We start from the raw sequence: 18,536 nt of genomic DNA, 5'->3' as shown, positions 1-18,536 counted from the left end.
CTATGACAATTCTATAAAGAGGCGTTGGTGGTGACTTGGCCTGGAGAAGAGTAGCCTGATGAAAGACTCGAAAGCAGAATTTAAAGATGTGAAGGGTTAGTCTACCACTACTTCTGCCACGTTCATTGAATATAGAATAAGGACACTGAAAGCCTTCTTTGTATAGAAGCTTGTATATGACTGTTAAGGAGTAATGGATTGTAAACCTCACTTGAAGAGCTAGAGAAAGTCCCAATGAGCCTTTCATGACTGAGGTTTTGAATTGGCAAAAAATGGATACCAAAGTCATCTTTGACTCAAGGCAAGAGAAGATCAAAGCTAGAAATCCATGTTCACATCAAATTTGGAATATGGTTTTCTATTCTGGATGGTTAGTTTTGGGAAAGATGTTGAAAAACCGGAGTGTATCGAGAGGAGGGCAACCAGGATAGTGAGTTGACTGGAAACCATTACCATATGGTACATGAATCGGTTGAAGGAAGTGGGAATGTTTATATGAGAGAAGAGATGAGTCCTGGGGAAATTAAACTTTTTCAAGGATATGAAGGACCCTCACATAAAAGCAGGATTAGACTTGGTTTACTTGGCCCCAGAATACAGGACTAGAAGACAGGGGAGGGAATTATAGAAGAATACTTTGGCTCAGTGTGAAGAAAGATTTCCTAATCATTAAGAGCTATCCTGAAGCAAGAGTGAGTTCCCCAGCACTAGAGGTCTTTAAATAGAAGTCTGATGACCATTTGCTGGGCATGTTATTAAAGGGATTCCTAGTCAAGTACAAACTGTTTGGATTTGCTGACCAAGTCTGCATTAGGAATCAGGAAACATGGATTCTGGTCATGACAGCCAAGAATTAGCCACATGACTCTGAGTAGTTCACTTTTCTCATTTTCATCTTTATCATTTTTATCTCATCTTCATCTTAGCTTTCTCTTCATCTGTAAAATGTGAGTGTTGAATTAAATAATCCACAAAGTCCCTTCCTATTCTGTGATTCTGTGAAATGGGATCATAAGATCATAGATTAAAGCTGGAAGGTACATTAGAGGTCATCAAGTTCAGCTCTGTCCTCTTACAGATGAGGAGGTTAAGGCCTGGAAAGGTATGTGACTTACCAAACATCATATAACTCAGGTTCCCTGATTCCAAATTCGATGTTTTCCTTTCCACTGCACTGCCCTAAAAAGAACATGCCTGAAGTGATTCTAGTCCTGAGTCTGTCATGAATTAGGTGCATGAGGTAGGATCTAAAACTGATAAATGTGGTATTTAGGATTTAGGAAGAATGGCCTGCTGAAATGAGTGGTTGAAGGAGTTGTAACCAGAATGGCCTTTGTTTTCTCTGAATGACTCAGCTTACCTCACTGAGCCTCACTGGACGCTATGGGTTGCTCTTCCGGGGCAGGAAGCCTAGCGACCATGCCAGGAATCAAGCGTGGCCTGAATGACCAGAGCCGATTGGTTCTTGAACTGGCCCCTCCCCCTAGCGTAGAACAGGTTAACACCCAATAGGGCGTGGCTCTGGAGTTAATACCTCCCCTCAGCCAGCCCCATGACTCATCACACAGGAAGTTCTCCGATTCCTGGCATGGTTGCTGGGCTTCCTGCCCCAGAAGAGCAACCCATAGCGTCCAGTGAGGCTCAGTGAGGTAAGCTGAGTCATTCAAAGAAAACAAAGGCCATTCTGGTTACAAGAGTCTGTCAAACCTGCACCTTGGGAAGGAAGTTTCTGATTTCATGAGTTCATTTCATCGGAGGCTTTCTAGGTGACAGCATCTCCTCCTCCTTCCATGATTTTATGCTGATGATGAAGAATGGGCCAGAATCAGACACAAAATCGAAATTTCAAACTTCAGTCATACCAGACCATTTCCCACTCAACACTACATTTCCTGATTGCTCTTAATTCTAGTGTTTTCTCTCTGTCGATTATTCTCAATTTATCCTGTATGTAGATTGTTTGTACATAGTCGTTTACATTTGACTTCCCTATTCGAATGTGAGTTTCTTGAGAACACAGATTGTCTTTTTACCTTTCTTTATATCTCTGAACATTTAGCACAGTGTGTAGGCACTTAATGAATATTTATTGACTGACTGCCACCTCTTGAAGCATATAGGCAGTATTGTATGTGTGTTGTGTGTCTGTATGTGTTGTGCACACTTTCCAAATGTTACACTGGAAATGTTACATTGATAAATAGCCTAAATTTAAGATTCTTTGAAATACAAGAATTCCAAGACTAGTGGACACTGATTGACTTACGTAGACTGTACCTTCAGCCCATTTAGGGGTAAGGATAGAATGCATTCTTCATTGGATCTGCATCGGCATTTCCTACATTGTTAGAGGTATATATAATCTATTAATATAATATATATAATCTATTCATTCCCTCTTATTCTATGACTTTATATAGTCTCTCAGAGATAGAGGTATTTGCCCAATGCGTATAACGTACCTTCTCAAATTTGACTCTGTTTTTTACCTCTGACTTTATTTCACAAAAAATCACAAAATTTGAGAATTGTAAAGAACCCCAGTGTCTCTCAGTTTTATTTCAGTCCTTGAAACTATAGGTACACTTTTTTTTAGTCATCACAGAAAGAGGTCTGCCAAATACTACAATAGGTGATTTTTTAAAAAGGCAATGAAAGGCTCACTCTCCATGGGGGCTTTTATTTTCCAATATTCCCTGAAGAGATGGCACATCACCCTGGAATGTTGCAGCAGGAAAAGGAAAGTGACTCAATTGAAACACAATCCTAGAATCCCAGTTAAAAAGGACTTCAGAGGCCGGTTGGCCACTCATACCTGAACACAAGAATCTTCTCTATAGTATACCCAGAAAGTAGTCATTTAGTCGAGGAACTCGCTGTTTCCCAAGGCACTTTTAGATAGCTTTAATTGTTAACCTTTTTTTTTTAAAGTCTAACATCAAATCTGAATCTGTCTTCTGCTACTTTCACCCTGCTTCTGCCCCACCCAGGCCCAAGTAGATCAGGTTTACCCCTTTTCCACATGACAGCCCTTAAAATGCCTGAAGACAGCTGTCATGTCCCTTCCTCCAATCCGCTCCCCTAAGTCTTCTCCTCTCCCTGTAAGCTTTTTAAGAGCAAGAACTATTTTGTTATTACTTTGTAACTCTCTCTTGGCAGCTAGCACAGTGCTTTGCACTTGGTAGGTAGGCACTTATAAGTGCTTGGAATTCCATTGACCTGACCTGTTGGATGGTGATTCAGAGACCTAGATTTGTGCCTTCCAAAGTAACGGGCTAAACAGCTGAAAAGGAGACGAAGGCTCCTTGAGAGCCTTATATGATTATAGGAGGTGATGGTAGCACATTTTTAATTACCAGGGGCTCTTCAGTTCCTCTTCTTTGCCTTCTGGGGTCTTATTTCCATTTTTTAAAGCAGACACTCCAGGATAGCCTTTCTTAACTTTGGCTCTCTTCTACTTCTTCTGCCAGGGGAAAAGAGAAGCAAACAGATGCTTTGCACACACGGTGGTTACCTCAACTTTGTCAAAGTCCTTAGTAAAAGCAAGTAAATGAAAAAGAGAGGAAGGGATAGACACAATGCTCCCTAGAGGGCCAGGCTCCAGCTAGCCAGGGAGAAGGAACATTGCATGAATGGAGAAATGCCGAAGGAAGTGGGGTGGAGGGGGGCGGTGCAGGGACAGAATGGAACACACTCAGTGATTCTGATGAGCCTTTTGCTCTCATGAATATGTTCTTCGAAAATTGTTGTCCAAGCTATAGAAGAAGCAATTTTAGCAAAGTTTATTGGCTATGAGGGGTGGAATGTGTGTGACGAGTCTAGGGTAACACTGAGATTGCAAACTTGGGTGACTGGAAGAATGGTGGGACTCTCAATGGTAGTAAGGAAGATCAGAAGAGGAAAAGGATTTTATAATATAGAGGCAGCCAGGTTGCCAGAAGAACTGACCCTGGAGTTAAGAAGAATTGTGTTGGAATCTGACATCACAAGCTATGTGACCCTGGGCAAGTCACTTAATCATTATCTGCCTCAGTTTTCTCACTTGTAAAATGGGGATAATAATAGCATTTACCTCCCAGGGTTGTCGTGAGGCTCAAAGTGTTTAACACAGTGCCTGGCATGTAGTGTTAGCCGTAGCTGTTATTGTTATAATACAAGTTTGAAATGCATATTGTAACTCATCCATGCCTATTCTTCCTATGCAACACACTCTGTGCCACTCAAAATAAAATGGAGGTGGAGGGTGGGGCTCTTATTCATCAGTAACTATGGTAAGCCTCCACCTGCTGCAGCTGTGAAGTGATGGGGGAGGGTGGATGAGGAAATGTAGGATATTGGGAAGAGAGGAATTTTCCCAGTGACACCTGTATAGCTACTGCTATGGATTCTTGTGCAGAAGGTAAGTTATCATTACCCTGAGGAACCAACCCACAGTTCAGAAAAGGGGAAGTTGGGTTCTTGAAAGCAAAGGGAAGAGGTTTACTAGAGAGAATTGGCTGATAAGGGCAGATGAGGTTGCATTGGGACAAGACCTATGGCTGGCTACCACAGGATGGGTGGGATGCAGCCACCCTTCAACTGATTGATAACTCTACCCTTAGGTACATGCCTCACTTTAGAGACCACTGCTCTTCCATATTAGAGCTGACATGACTTGGCTGATCACTCTGAAGAGAGGAAGTCCAAAAGCTGAGAGCAAATAATGGCTATCAGGGAGCATTATCCCAACAGAGACTCTAAGATCAATTAGGGACATGATCAGCAAAGAACTGTGCCCAACACCCAGCCAGGAGCAGGCCCAGAAAAAGTAGCATGATGACATCATCAGAAGTCATGAGTTGCACCTCCATGAATGTGCTACCCGTATCTGTGCCCCTCATGTGATCCCATCCTTACTAAGGCTGTTGTGTGTACTTGGAGGAAAGCTGCCCCAGCATGTGGGGTGAATGTTCTATTGTTTATTTTTTCACAATGTTGATTCTGTTTCTTTGAACTAATTGTGCCCTCTAGTTGAATAGGGAAAAAATAAATGCATTTGATGGGGTGCTTGGGTGCCTGTACTTGGACCCCAGTTCCAAAACTACATCTCTCACTGGCCTCAAAACACTGTCCCTAGCCATTTCTCTCTAGCAAAACATTTATCTCTCTTCCTGATACAGTGGCCAGCTGTACCTATAGAATTTATTAGTTCAACCAGCTATGTATGTGCTGAACTGGCTGTGTACTGGGTCATAGAGATATTTACTACCCACTGACCTGTTATATGCATGCTAGACCTAGACATATGTTTACTCCCTTACATTTATCTTGTCTAACAAAACATTGATGGAAGCAGCCTGGGTATTTCCCAGTCAGCCCTGACCCTTAGTTGACTTAGTGAAGTTTCAGGCCTAAAACCACACCTCCATGTAGCACCCATCTCCTTGGGCTATTTCCCAGTGAGCTCTGGGTAAGATACCTGGGCAGTAGATGCAAAAAGTACATGTTCCTTTATGAACTGACCACTCCTTAACCATTGCCTAATCCTACCCAGAAATACCTAATTAGCATATTTGGCACATGTTCTACCATAGAATATCCTACATAAACTTTACCTGTACCACTGTAAGATTGCAGGTTTTCTAAGAACTCTTGCCCACTGAAAAGCATAATAAATCTTTGCCACCTTGACTTAAAGAATGCTTGAGATTGTGAATTTATTCCAGACGTCCTCTACCCTCTCCAATACTCTGGTCCTTGAGGGGTACCTCCCCCCAGTGACCCTGTCTGGGAACTCCAGGCTTAGGGTTCCTGGACTTTGCCTCAACCCCAACACATTGACCCAACTAAAGAACTGTGGTATTGAGTAGATGCAGATCCATACAGTACCTTAAATCTGGGTACCACATTATCAGCATAGGTGTAACCTAAATACTAAAATTAGATATCTAAAATATAAACAAATGGCTATCCTGTCCCAGCAAAGGAGTTTGAACAACCTTCTGTGGATATATCATTTGAGCAAAAGTGACCCAAAATCCACCCATGCACACATAACATGAATGAGAATAAAACAAAACAAAACTAGCATAAAAATCGCAATACTTAAACGTGCAGAATTTCTGCAAGAGTCAGTCCTAATCTTATCACTGGACATTAAACTGATAACTGCACCAAAATATAGAGAGTTAAAATGCAAGTCCAGAGAGTTTCCTTTTTCTTTTAATTCTGAGACGTTAACAGGAAAATCCCCCAAACTTTACCACATTAGATTGAGTCTCTGAATTCTACATCATGTTGCATGTTATCGTCATCTTTGTTATTTTCAAAAGGAACAATGTCATTGTGGTAGTTACTATCATGGTTAGAAAAAATGTTCAAGGGGAGGCCTAGAAACAGAATATCATTAAGCCATACGTACTCAACTTAGGGAGGCAGCACAGAACTGTAGAAAGAGCATTGGATTTGCAGTTGGGTGACCTGGTTTTAAATTCCCACTCTGGTACTTACTACCTGAGTGACTTTGAGTAAGTCTTAACCTTTCTGGGGATTATTTTCTTCATCTATAGTGTAATACTATAAAAACTAGGAACCCCTGAGAAACCCCTAGCTACTGACAAGCACCCCCAGAAAGAATGGACTCAGGTCTCTTCGGCATTTAGCAGATATCCCTGGGGCCCTGCGACTCCTCCAAGGAATGTCAATAGATAGGACCATCCCACTGAAGGATAACCTGGCAGACCCTTTCTGTCTAGCAGATATCCCTGGGGCTCTGTGACTCCACCAAGGAATGTCAATAAGATTATCCCACTTAACGATAACCTGACTGAATCTTTTGATCAGTCAGGACCTTTGTTCCTGTTCCCCCCCTCCCCCCACCCTGTGACCTGGCCTGTAGGTTCCAGGAGATAATTAACCACTGTACCCCCACATGTCCTATATAAGTCAAACCGTCACCCCAACACAGGGCCATTGATTTGGGTAGCAAGACCCCGATGGCCACTGGCTAATAAATTCTCCATTTAAAACTTATTCTGTGGCGTGTCTCACTGGCTTCTGGTACAACCATAGAATGAGGGAATTGGAATCAGGGGTGGGGAACCTGCGGCCTTCTAGGTCCTCAAGTGTGGCCCTTAGACTGAAGTTTAGAATCAGAGAGTCACACTTGAAGACCTAAAGGGCCATATGTGGCCTCAAGGCCGCAGGTTCCTTACCGCTGATACTAGATGATCTCTGAAGTCCAGTTCTGCTCTAAATCTTTACTCTTATCAACTGTCCCTGTTTGTGTTCTGTACTTTTATTTGTCTCTTATGTAATGTGATAGATTTGAAATGGCTGCTTGACAAATGCCCTTTGACTGGGGAATGACTAAATAAACTGTGGAACATGAAGGTAATATAAGACAGTGGTGTCAAACTTAAATAGAACCAGAACCTTGCAGGCCACGTGTTATTGCTCTTCTTTGTTTCCCCAATGCTTAGCACAGTGCCATGTACACAACAGGCATTTAATAAATGCTTGTTAACCAGTTTAACAAGCATCTATTAAGCACGTTGCTATGTGCAAAGCACTGTGCTAAGTGCTAGGAATTCAAAGACAAAAATGAAGCAGTCCCTGCCCTCAAGGAGCTTATATTCTATTCAAAGGGAATAATATATGCAGAAACAAGTAAATATAAAATATATACAAAGTGGGGATATGGAAAGACTAGTTCTCTGATTTCAGTGGCATAGAGAACTCCTGGGTGAGGAAGCACCCTCGGTCATTGTAGTTCAGCAGCAACTCTTTTGCAAAATGTATATATGGTCTTAGAGTGTTGCCTAAGCATTGAGAGGTTAAGTGACTTTCCCAGGTGACATAGCCAGTATATGTCACAGGTGGGACTTGAACTCAGGTCTTCCTGGCTCTCAGGCCATCTCTCTGTCTTCTACACCATATTACAATAGCCCAGCAGAAATTACCTTCTTTCTTGCTAGCATTTCAAAAGTCATTTCTTTTGCTGCCCATGAGGCTTAGAGGCAGAATCACATCTTCTGCAGACCTTGCTCTATGATGGATTCATTTTGCCAGTGCCCCCCCATCCCTTTTAAAGGAACTGAATCAAGAGGAGTTTGCTGTGGTAGCAATAAATGTTGCCTCCTCAATGTGATGATAGGGCATATTGAAGAAACCAGAAACATTTAGCATTGAAAATTATATAGGTGGAAGGAAGGAAAAAACAAGCGTTTGTATAGTGATTACCTTTGTCCCCAGCACCATCCTAATCACTTTACATATATCTCATTTGAGCCTCACAATAACCTCATGAGGTGGGTGTTATTTTTATCCCTATTTTGAGGGCATAGAGGCAGCAGAGGTTAAGTGACTTACCCAGGGCCACATAGCTAGTAAGTATATGAAGTTAGATTTGAACTCAGTTCTTCCTGATTCTAGGCCTGGCACTCTGTCTACTGTACACCTAGCTGCCTCTAAGAGGCAGCAGTATGGAATAGTTGATTGAAGGCTAACCCTGGAGTCAGAAAGACTTGAGTTCACATCCTGCCTCTGACATATATTAGCTGAGTAACCATGGGCAAATCACTTAACTCAGTTCCACTGGGACTTTCTAAAGCTGTAAGCTACATGTCCTCTTCCTTATCCAGAGGGAGCCTTTGCAGCAAGAGCTCCCTACAAAATCTCGTTTGGTAATATGTTTTGAAATGTCACTTTTAGCCATCAGATATTAGATCACCTCTGACTTGTGATAAATAGAATTAAAGGATGACTTATTAGAAGACGTTTGTCAGACTGAGAATCAATCAGCTTTGGTGACTTTGAAAGCCAGAGAGATTATAAAAGTCTTGCTTACTTAAGCTAAGTTTTTTTTATTTTTCTTATCTCAGAAAGTCCTTATTCTGTATAAATTAACCTATTTCTACATAAAATAAAAACATAAAGTTAGTCACTTTGGTGACAAAAGACTGTTTCTACTTTCCCCTCTCTCACACCTTTAACCCTAAGCTGAGCAGTACTAGATTGAAATATGTGAATTTTCCAGAAACTGGTAGGCAAAAATAGTAATTATTTGGGGTGAGGTGTACATGCACAAGTTAAAATATTTTTAATTAACACTTAACTTCAAGTGTATTGTAAATAGGATCTAAATTTTTCAATATTCTTTGTCACAATGGACCTTTGCTGTTGAAATTCAATCATGAAAGGGAAAAAAATCCTTTGATGACCATCTGTATTCTAACAGATGTTATTTTTTCTTAAAATTATTATGCTCGCATATTTGAATAAACAATGTTTGCTGCTGTTGGTGTTTGGTAAGAAATTAATGACATTTTTCTCCATGTTTTTGTGTGTGTTTCTTTTTCTTTCTTCACCACTGCTAGGAAGGGTGCTTGTGGCCTTCAGACAGCTCAGTGCCACGACAGGCTGCTTCAGAGGTACGATATTTAAATTGCTTTGCAAGGTTCTCAGTCTATCATTGGGAGTAATGGGCTATGTTGTGTAGCAACAGTGTCTACTAAGGGGAACCTGAGGGAGTAAAAAAGGCAGAGGGGAAGAAAAGGGTTTAAATACCTGACAAATAACAAATGACCATAAAATATAACAAAATCATCGAGAGAAAAACATACAAGCAGAATACAGACTGAGACATAACATGCATAAGTCAATGCAAGTAACTGCAAATATGATAAAAAAGCAGGTGCACCACAGAGGACTTGTGACATATAGAGATCAGAAGAAACAAAAGATATTCACTAGGGATAAGCATGAAATTGTGATGACAAGGGCCTGAAAGACAGAAGTTTTTGTTGACTGGCTATTTATGTAGAAACCAGTGGTGTCCAACTCAAATAGAAATGAGGGTCATTAATAGATACATAAAGATCTATGCAGGCTTCAAAATGATATAACATCACTATTTTACTGAAATTTATTTATTTTGTTAAATATTTCCCCTGCCTAGCTCACATTTTCATCTGGTTCTGGTGCACTCATGATGGGCTGCGTGTTTGACACCTTTGAGATAAGGCACCTTCAAGGTCTTCTCAAACTAGAAATGGATTATGTTGAGAAATTACAGAATCATTCAGCCAGACAATTTTAGCATTAGAAGGGACTTGAGAGAATCATCTGTTTATAGGATCATAGATTTAGAAATGGAAGGGAGCACCTAGTAATCCAGCTCATTTTACAGATGAAGAAAGTGGGTCTTGAAGAGATTAAGTGACTTCTCCAGAGTCCCACATATGTGGAATTTGAATCTAGGTATTCCTGACTTCAGGTCTAGCACTCTAGGTACTCTGCCACACTGGTTCTTGGTTCAGAGGAGCTGATGTTCAAGGTCACACTGCTAGTTGTCAACAGAATTAAGTCTAAGGTAACTTATCTGAGTTTGCAAGAAAAAGAATACTATTTTGTTCTGAACAACAACTATTTGTTGTTCGGTCATTTTTTAGTTATGTCTGACTTTTGGCAACCCCATTTGGGGTTTTCTTGGCAAAGATACTAGAATGATTTGCCGTTTCCTTCTCTGGATCATTTTACAGATGAGGGAACTGAGATAAACCAGGTCAAGTAACTTGCCTAGGGTCACACAGATAGTAAGTATCTAAGGCCAGATTTGAACTCATGAAGATGAGTCCTCCTGACTCCAGGCCCAGCACTCTATCCACTGTACCACCTAGATCATAAGTACTTGTTCATTGATTGCTTGATTAACGTGAGATAACAGATACTTGAAGAATTAAAGTACTCTGTGTATGATATGGAATTAATATAATCCATAATCCATGTATGTTACATTTGGGAATACTTAGCCTAAAGAGCCAATTATTTGGAATGTTCCATTCCCCTACTGTACATAGATACACACACACATATATACATGTATGTATTTATATATAAAGGTTCAGAGTGGGGGAAGCTATGTTGGTTTCTTCTTCCCTACCAGCCTCTTCTCTCTATTCTGCTCCCCACCAGGTTAAATCAGAGCAAAAGAAGAGGAACTTCCACTTATTCAGAACAGTAGGGGAATGGCATGTTCCAAGTATTTGGGTCTTTGGAGGAAAAAATACATAGTTATAAATATACACACATACACACACACACATATATATATATACACACATATATATACACACACAGGTATGTATACATGTGTGTTGTGTATATGTATACATACACACGTTTAAATATAAATACATGTATTGTATATTATCTTTCTATGCGTGTATATTTCTATCTATTTTTCTATCTAGAACACAGAGTAATCTTTGTTTTCCCCCTTTCCCTCAAAAGTGGTACTTTCCTTTAACAAGAGTTTCCTCATGCTTGTTTCTTTACCTTCCAGATTATGTATGCCCCCCGGACTAGGGACAGATTTACTGCCCCATCGTTTATGCAGAGGGACCGTTTCAGCCGCTTCCAGCCCACCTACCCTTATGTACAGCATGAGATTGATCTTCCTCCCACGATCTCCCTTTCTGATGGGGAGGAGCCACCACCCTACCAGGGACCCTGTACCCTGCAGCTTCGGGATCCTGAACAACAGATGGAACTCAATCGAGAATCTGTCAGGGCCCCACCCAACCGAACTATATTTGACAGTGATTTAATAGATATTTCTATGTACAATGGGGGCCCATGCCCACCAAGCAGCAATTCGGGCATAAGTGCAACCAACTGTAGCAGTAACGGAAGGATGGAAGGACCACCCCCAACTTACAGTGAGGTGATGGGTCATTACCCTGGCTCCTCTTTTTTCCATCACCAGCACAGCAACACCCAGAGGGGAAGCAGACTTCAGTTACAGCAGAACAATTCAGAGAGCACAATAGTACCTATCAAAGGCAAAGACAGGAAACCTGGGAACCTTGTCTGATTTCCTCCTCTGGGCACTTGAGCAGAAGAGAAGAGAAACCAATAGGAGAGGGCAGCCCATCCAGGCCTGCCTCCTCTGCACAATGTTTTGAAGTTTTACATGGTACACCTGAGTAAAACCAAATGTGCAAACGTGTTCTTTGTTTCTGATTCCTTTCAGGGGAATTGCATGCAAAGTGGATTGAAATATTACAGACTTCCATTCAGGTTGACCATGAACAGTGGCTTTTTTGGGAGGGGGGGTGGGGAATTGGGGTGGCTGGAGGGAAGGAAGGAGGGAGAATACTTAAAAAAAAACACAAACAAAACCCACAAAGATTATTTGAATTATTTAATTCTGAAAGGAAACTTAGCACATAAACAAGGCCACTAGGGCCTCTTTTCTATTGACTGAATGGCAGAGAGAAAAGAAGAAAGTATTACTATGTGATCAAGGGGGAGAACTGGCCAGTTTACTTTTCCTCCCAGGTTGTGGAATTTTTGTTTTGTTTTGTTTTTGAAATATGAATCAAAATTCCTGTTTTGTGTGCCAAGGTATAAAGTGGGGAAATTAGATGAATGCAAGGAATTAATTTGTGTTGTGATAAATGTGTTTTTAAAAGTTGCACTATCTTAATGTTAGAAAAAAAAAAATATATATATATATATATGAGGGGAATTGTTTTACGTGAAGTTTTATCTGTTGTCTTTTCACCTGTGGATTAAATATTAGGCCTGAGGAATACTCTAGAGGTATCTGCCCCATAGCCTCAAGAGAAAGGGAGTTGATTGGTTTGTACGGTTTTGCCTATTGTCTACCAACTTTCAGAAATCAAGACATGTGTAGAGCTCATCCTCGCAATAACAAACATTAAAATGACAGGGCATCACTGAGGTATCTTGGAGGCTCTTGGATGGAAGATAGCAAAAATTTAATTCCAGCATTTCTAACTTACATAGTTTTAGCTATTCTTACTGCAATTTAGACTGAATATTTTATTAAAAACAAAACTGAAAAGCAGACACTAAATTTCTATGTTAACTTTGAGAAAATGCTGCCACCCTTCTCCTTTGGACAATTTAATATCTTCAGTACACTTCATAAAAAAAAAAGAGGCTTTGGAGCGTTTGTCTTCACCATAGCCCGAAATATATTTAGTCACATATCCTGACAATATGCAATAAATTGCTTGAAAATGCAAGGGTTTTGGGGGTCTTTTTGTTTTTTAGTAATAGGTTTGGATCATAGGACAGTTTGTTGTTTTTTCTGACTCAGTCAGTGTAAATGAGTAGTCCCTCAGCAGTCACGCGTCCCTACTTTCAGCCTAGTCCTCAGATGGTATGAAGGATGCTAGGTGGGCAAGGGGCTTACATATTCTTGGAAAGCCACAGAAGCTGACTCACCAGGCACCACCTGGTAAGTCATATAGGTAGTCTTGGTCAAAAGTCATTGACTTGGGCAATGCCCCCAAAAAGCATTGTAGAGTGGAGGATGCCCTTATTGTTCCACCCCCAGGATTTCACTCAGCACTTCCCCTGCATGAAGGAAGGCCAATAGCTAAATAATTGAAGGATGGCTGTAGTGACTTTGAGAACAGAGGATAAAAAAGCACAACATGCACTTGAAATGCAATTAGGAAATTTAGTTTGAACAAGTAGCATTAGTCTTAGTCTAAATATTCCTGATATTTACATATATTGCTTCTCACTTCAAAGGGGAAAAAGTCTCTTTTTTTTCCCTATGGTCTTAAACAAATTTCTTTCCTGACAGCAGCAGCTGAGTGCATTGTAGAGAAATACTGTGATGATAGCACCCATCCTGGGGAGATTCGATTTCTGTGGGACTTCTGCACGTGAGAAAATGTGACTGAAACCCTGATTAAAGTGACTATTTGATCTATGCAGAGTTTTAATGCCAAATCAGCATATGTGTAACTTGTGTTTGCTGTTTGTGAGTCTATGGAGGTAATTTTGTCGTGAGGTGACTTTGTGCTATTCAGGTCTGAACATGTGAGTGATTGTATTAGGATCTAAAGTCCTGTTTCTTATTAATCCCGGCCTGCTTATTTCTGGATCTGAAATGTGACAGAGGCAGGGGGAGGAGACTCTAACTCCTGCTAAGGAGTTCTTGCTCTTTTCTGAGGGATGAGTTGAAGGCACGTTCCTTTGCTAGCGTCCATGTCTCTTGGCGATGCCCGCAGAACCGGCATAACCCAGACAAAAGAGAGGGAGAAGGATGGGCAGCTTTGTTTCCCGTTCTGCTGAAAATCCTGACTGGGGAATGTGCAAAGAGAGGGGGGCAGATTAGAGATTCTGAGACCAAATTCAATCACAACTGCACCTTCAAAGTCTTTGAGGAGGCTGCCTTAGAACGAGCCAACAATGCCTAGCATGTTACCCTGGGAGCCTTGATATGGGACCAGTTCAAATTTTGCCTGCTACTTTGGAGGCCTCCTGAAAGATTAGCCCCTCACACTCCTAGTTCAGAACTCATTTGTTTTGTGTCTATCGTTTCTAGCTCCCGTAAGCTTTTTTTTAAAACGACCTTGGAGCTTCGTCTGTGAAAGATGCCAAGAATGACTTGTCTACTATAGCAAAAAGCATATTCTAATTGTCAGGTTAGAATTAGATAATTATTTGTCGTACAAATAGTGAGCCACTCTGTCCGTAATAATCCTGTCAGAGGATATCTAGTTTGATTGTATAGGTTAGGTGTGCATGTGGGGTCAAAGACTTGTATTTCTTGACACCCATGAGATCTGAGTGAAAGTCAACTAAGAAAGTCATGATTGAGAAGAGCATTCCAAACATTTCTTGTCATTTTAAGCAAAGGGAGTCAATCTTCATCATTGCAATACTCAGTGGTTTTGCAAAATTTACTTCTAATTGGCACAAGAAAATATTTGCAAAGGTAGCAACTTCATCAGCTCTTTCTGGGATTTGTGTGCTAAGATGATAAACCTTTGCTTTGGTTCATAGCCCTGCAAGCAAATGGCAAACTTTCATCTTTCATTCTCATTGGCATAGATACTCTAATGATAATTGGGAATAGATATTTCTGTGTATAAGTGTGGAGAAAAGGAATTGGCAGCAGCATATCTTTTCAGTCACTGAATCTTGGAGGTCACCAGAGTGACATTAGGATTAACTTCTGAATTGGAAAATAAGAACAAATTATAAGATCATAGATTTGGTGTTGGAAGGGATTTTAAAGGTCATCTATTCCAACCCCCATTTTACAGATTGGGAAGCTGAAGCCCAAAATGGTGAAAAGACTCCTTCTAGGTCATAGAGTAAATAGAAGAGCCCAGACGTAAAACCAGTCTTGTTGATCCGATGTTCTCTTCTCATTGAACCACACTGCCTAAAGCATTAAACAAAACTACCTTTTTTCAATTCAAATAGATCTTAATCCAAATAATAGTCTATGGTCAATGCTTATTAAAATGACTTTTTTTTTTTTTTAAAATTTAGGAACAGGAATTGTACTAATCCCCAGCCTAACAAAAATTAAGACATAATAAAACTTCAATTGCCCAAAGGCCTGATTTAGATCACTGGTTTTAATTTGGAATCCACCTTAGGCTCCTGGGTGGTACTTATAGGAGCTGAAACAGGTGGTGTAAACCCAGGGACCTTATTTATCATCAAGGAACCCCAGATACAATTCAAAGAGACCTAGGGTTCTGGGAGACAGTTGTGGCTTTTGGTGTTTGGGGTTTTTTTTTGTTTGCAAGAAACCTAAGTGGGACCCTGAGCTCTTCTGAGGCCTGCCTGTCTCTGTGACCAGTAATTGGGCTGTAGAGGAGAGATCTGAGAAAGGTCATCAGTACCTGAGCTTCCAGGGGCTGGTACCCTGAGGTGTGCTGTAACAATTGCCTGCCACCAACCCACACCCTTGTTAATCCAGTGAAATTTCAGAAATTAATTTTTAGAGCCTGGGCCCAGTTCTTATAAACATCAAAATAGTACTTTAATGCAAACCACGAATTCTACAAAACTTGGGAATTTTAAAGTAAGTCTGTTTCAACCCATAAGGTTAAAAGAAAATAGACAAATGGTCCTTTATAACACCTGGTTTCAAAATGGTTGATATGATGGTCTTAAATCCTCTTTGGGTGTATACTTGGCATCCCCTAGCCTAAACTCATATGATTAGGAAAAAGTGGTTACCAATGAAACATTTGGGGAGGAATAAGGCAGGGTATCTGGATCAGTGATTCAATCAGTGTATTGGAACTCTTTTCTATCAGGACATCAGTTTTGCAACTTATGGCCTTGGAGGGTTGCCCTACTGAGAGGTTATGTCACTTGCTCAAGGTCACTGAGCTATAATATTTAGAAGGAGGGACCTGAACCGAAAACTTATTGACTCAGTCCACTTCTCTGTCCACAATGCTCTCCATTCCCACCTCCAATGAAACTATGGCTTCCTTGATCCACCAGCATTAGGGATGCAAAGAATGTGTGAGGTTGCTTGTGCAGATTTTATATGTATGTGGAGGATCCCAGGACACAGGTGAATGAATACCTCTTAAGCCTTCTACTATCCCCAGTTCTTTCCCTCACTTTCCATTTCCTTTACAATCTTTATCATCCCAGGAATGAGAAGGTCATATGAAGAAAGTACATTTTAAGCACTTTGCTCTTAGTAGGGGACAAGTAGAAATGGGAAAAGGAGAAAGAAGTAAAGGTGATTTCGAACCACCTTACTTACCACATCAGTGGTTTTCTTTGTTAGAGTAATGGTGCATCTTCCATCCAACTGTTCTTTTTAGGAGGTAGAGGGGGCAGAGAATAGAGGGAGGAGTGTCTAAGAAAAGTCCTAGGACTCCCTTAGTTACATGGTGAGAGGACAGTCTTTAAGAAACTCAAAAGCACACAGTCTCAGTCTAAAGAAAAACCACCATTGTGACGTCAATAATAACTCAACAACACTTGTGTCTGACCAGAGGGTGAATTCTGTATGTCACTCATTCAGCTCTCTCTGATTGAAGGGCTGTTAAGTCTTGTGTTTGTTGTTTCCTATTTGCTTTGCTGTTTTCCATTTTTGCTACTAAACTAACCCAAAGGACTTATAAAGCCTGCACCTATCTGAAACTCTTTGAAAAGTGGTAGAGTATAGGGAGGGGAAGAACTTTCCAGCCATCCCAAACTATATAACTTGTTCACAATTCCTCTCCCTGTGCTTTATACCAGGGAGGCCTAAACTCAGGCCAATGGCAGAGCTTGGGAGCAGGCCCACACCTAATCTTTTCACCTCTTTTTTTTCATACTTGCACCTCATTTTCTTCATGCAGGTCAATAAGATATATCTTGAAAGCTGGTAGTTATTAGCGAGTTTTCTTCTACCTTCTTATTCCCTTAGTTCTACACTTCATCATTCATGTCCTTGAGAAACAGCTCTTCTCCCTCCTTACAGAGACCATAGCACTTTCCAGTTCCCATTTCCCACAGAAACTTAGAATCATAGAATGTTGGAATTGGAAAGGGATGCCAAGGGCCATTCGGTCCAATGTATTATTGAACAAGAATCCACTGTGTAACATAATCCCCTTGACTGTGGTCACTGGCTCATGTGCCCACTAGCCTAAGGCAGCCCCCTTGGTGGCTATTTGTATGGCCTACATTTTGTATCTTCCAATGAGTCCCTGCTGCTATCAGGCTAACAGGACCTGTCTGAAGGAGTTCTAGAGAGTGGCCACAGCCAAGCCTAACTTGCACCCTAGGAAAATGTGGCTCTTCCTCGACTTCATTTCTACTTTGCAATGTTCTGTATTTTATTTTAGCACCGCCATTTAGTATAATTTCATTTAAGCACTGCATCTCTGTGAGGTTTAAACACACACATACACACCCACACCCACACACACACACACACACACACACACACACACACGCACTTTGTCAGTTATTGCCAGAGCTCAATGTGTGTGTCTGTCCTTTGCTTGTTGCTGCTACTGCTGCTGCTGCTTTCCTTGCTTGGGTATGTTAGCTTTCTAATTAAAAAGTGGTAGGGACAGGAGTTTTGGTTAGGAAGCAGTTGTCTCCCCTTCATCCTTTTTGCTTCGTTTTCTTGCTGGGCCATCTTGTAGTGTGGTTGGGGTTATAGCTAGACATAGCATATAGACACACTATACATATATCATTTCAAAGAAATCTGCATGTTAGTAGTTTGTAAGCAACTAAGGTGCCTCCTGTTCTCTGGTCTAAGCAGAATTAGAACCTAACCCCCCACCCCATTCCCCACCTTGCACTCTATGCTCCCAACTTTGTCGTGCCTCACTTAAAATGGTGCTTTTTCAGTTGTTGGTCTCTTCTGTTTTTATTTGTAAGGTGCTGTATATAACTTGAATATATTATGCACATATCCTACCTACCCAATGGGTAGAACAAAAATGTTAATACTGTAAAATAATGTATAGGTGATACCGATTTTAAAAAAAAATGGCATAGAATTTGTGAATGCCTATGTGCTTTGTCCTCTTTTGTAAGAAAATTTACAAATGGATGCATACAAATAAAGTCTATGTAGTTTATTTTCCTATTAAATATCAATATTATAACACATGGAAAAAAAATCCAAAAAACAAGTGACAGTTTGACCAGCCTGTGTATAGATAGCCATCAATTTTGCACCTTTGCTGTGAAGATGATTTTTTTAAACAAACACACACAGCTTTAATGTTACAATTCAATGTGTC

General features: G+C 40.7%; 1 protein-coding gene across 3 annotated transcripts in view; it reads left to right on the top strand.

Annotated features, from left to right (window-relative positions):
* The window catches only part of LDLRAD4 (low density lipoprotein receptor class A domain containing 4), a 607,914-nt gene extending 595,842 nt beyond the window's left edge, over positions 1 to 12,072 (top strand). For all 3 annotated transcript variants that reach the window (XM_036740198.1, XM_036740206.1, XM_036740215.1), the window contains 2 exons: positions 9,357 to 9,410; positions 11,324 to 12,072. In XM_036740198.1, the coding sequence (XP_036596093.1) occupies positions 9,357 to 9,410; positions 11,324 to 11,854 (585 nt within the window). In that variant the 3' untranslated portion in view covers positions 11,855 to 12,072. The remainder of the gene's footprint in view (positions 1 to 9,356; positions 9,411 to 11,323) is intronic.
* Positions 12,073 to 18,536: the final 6,464 nt, after the last annotated feature.

Source organism: Trichosurus vulpecula, chromosome 1, assembly GCF_011100635.1.
Source record: "Trichosurus vulpecula isolate mTriVul1 chromosome 1, mTriVul1.pri, whole genome shotgun sequence".
NCBI classification, from domain to species: Eukaryota; Metazoa; Chordata; class Mammalia; order Diprotodontia; family Phalangeridae; genus Trichosurus; species Trichosurus vulpecula.
The sequence above is the reverse complement of the archived record's forward strand: the minus strand, read 5'-3'. Positions and strand labels throughout refer to the sequence as shown.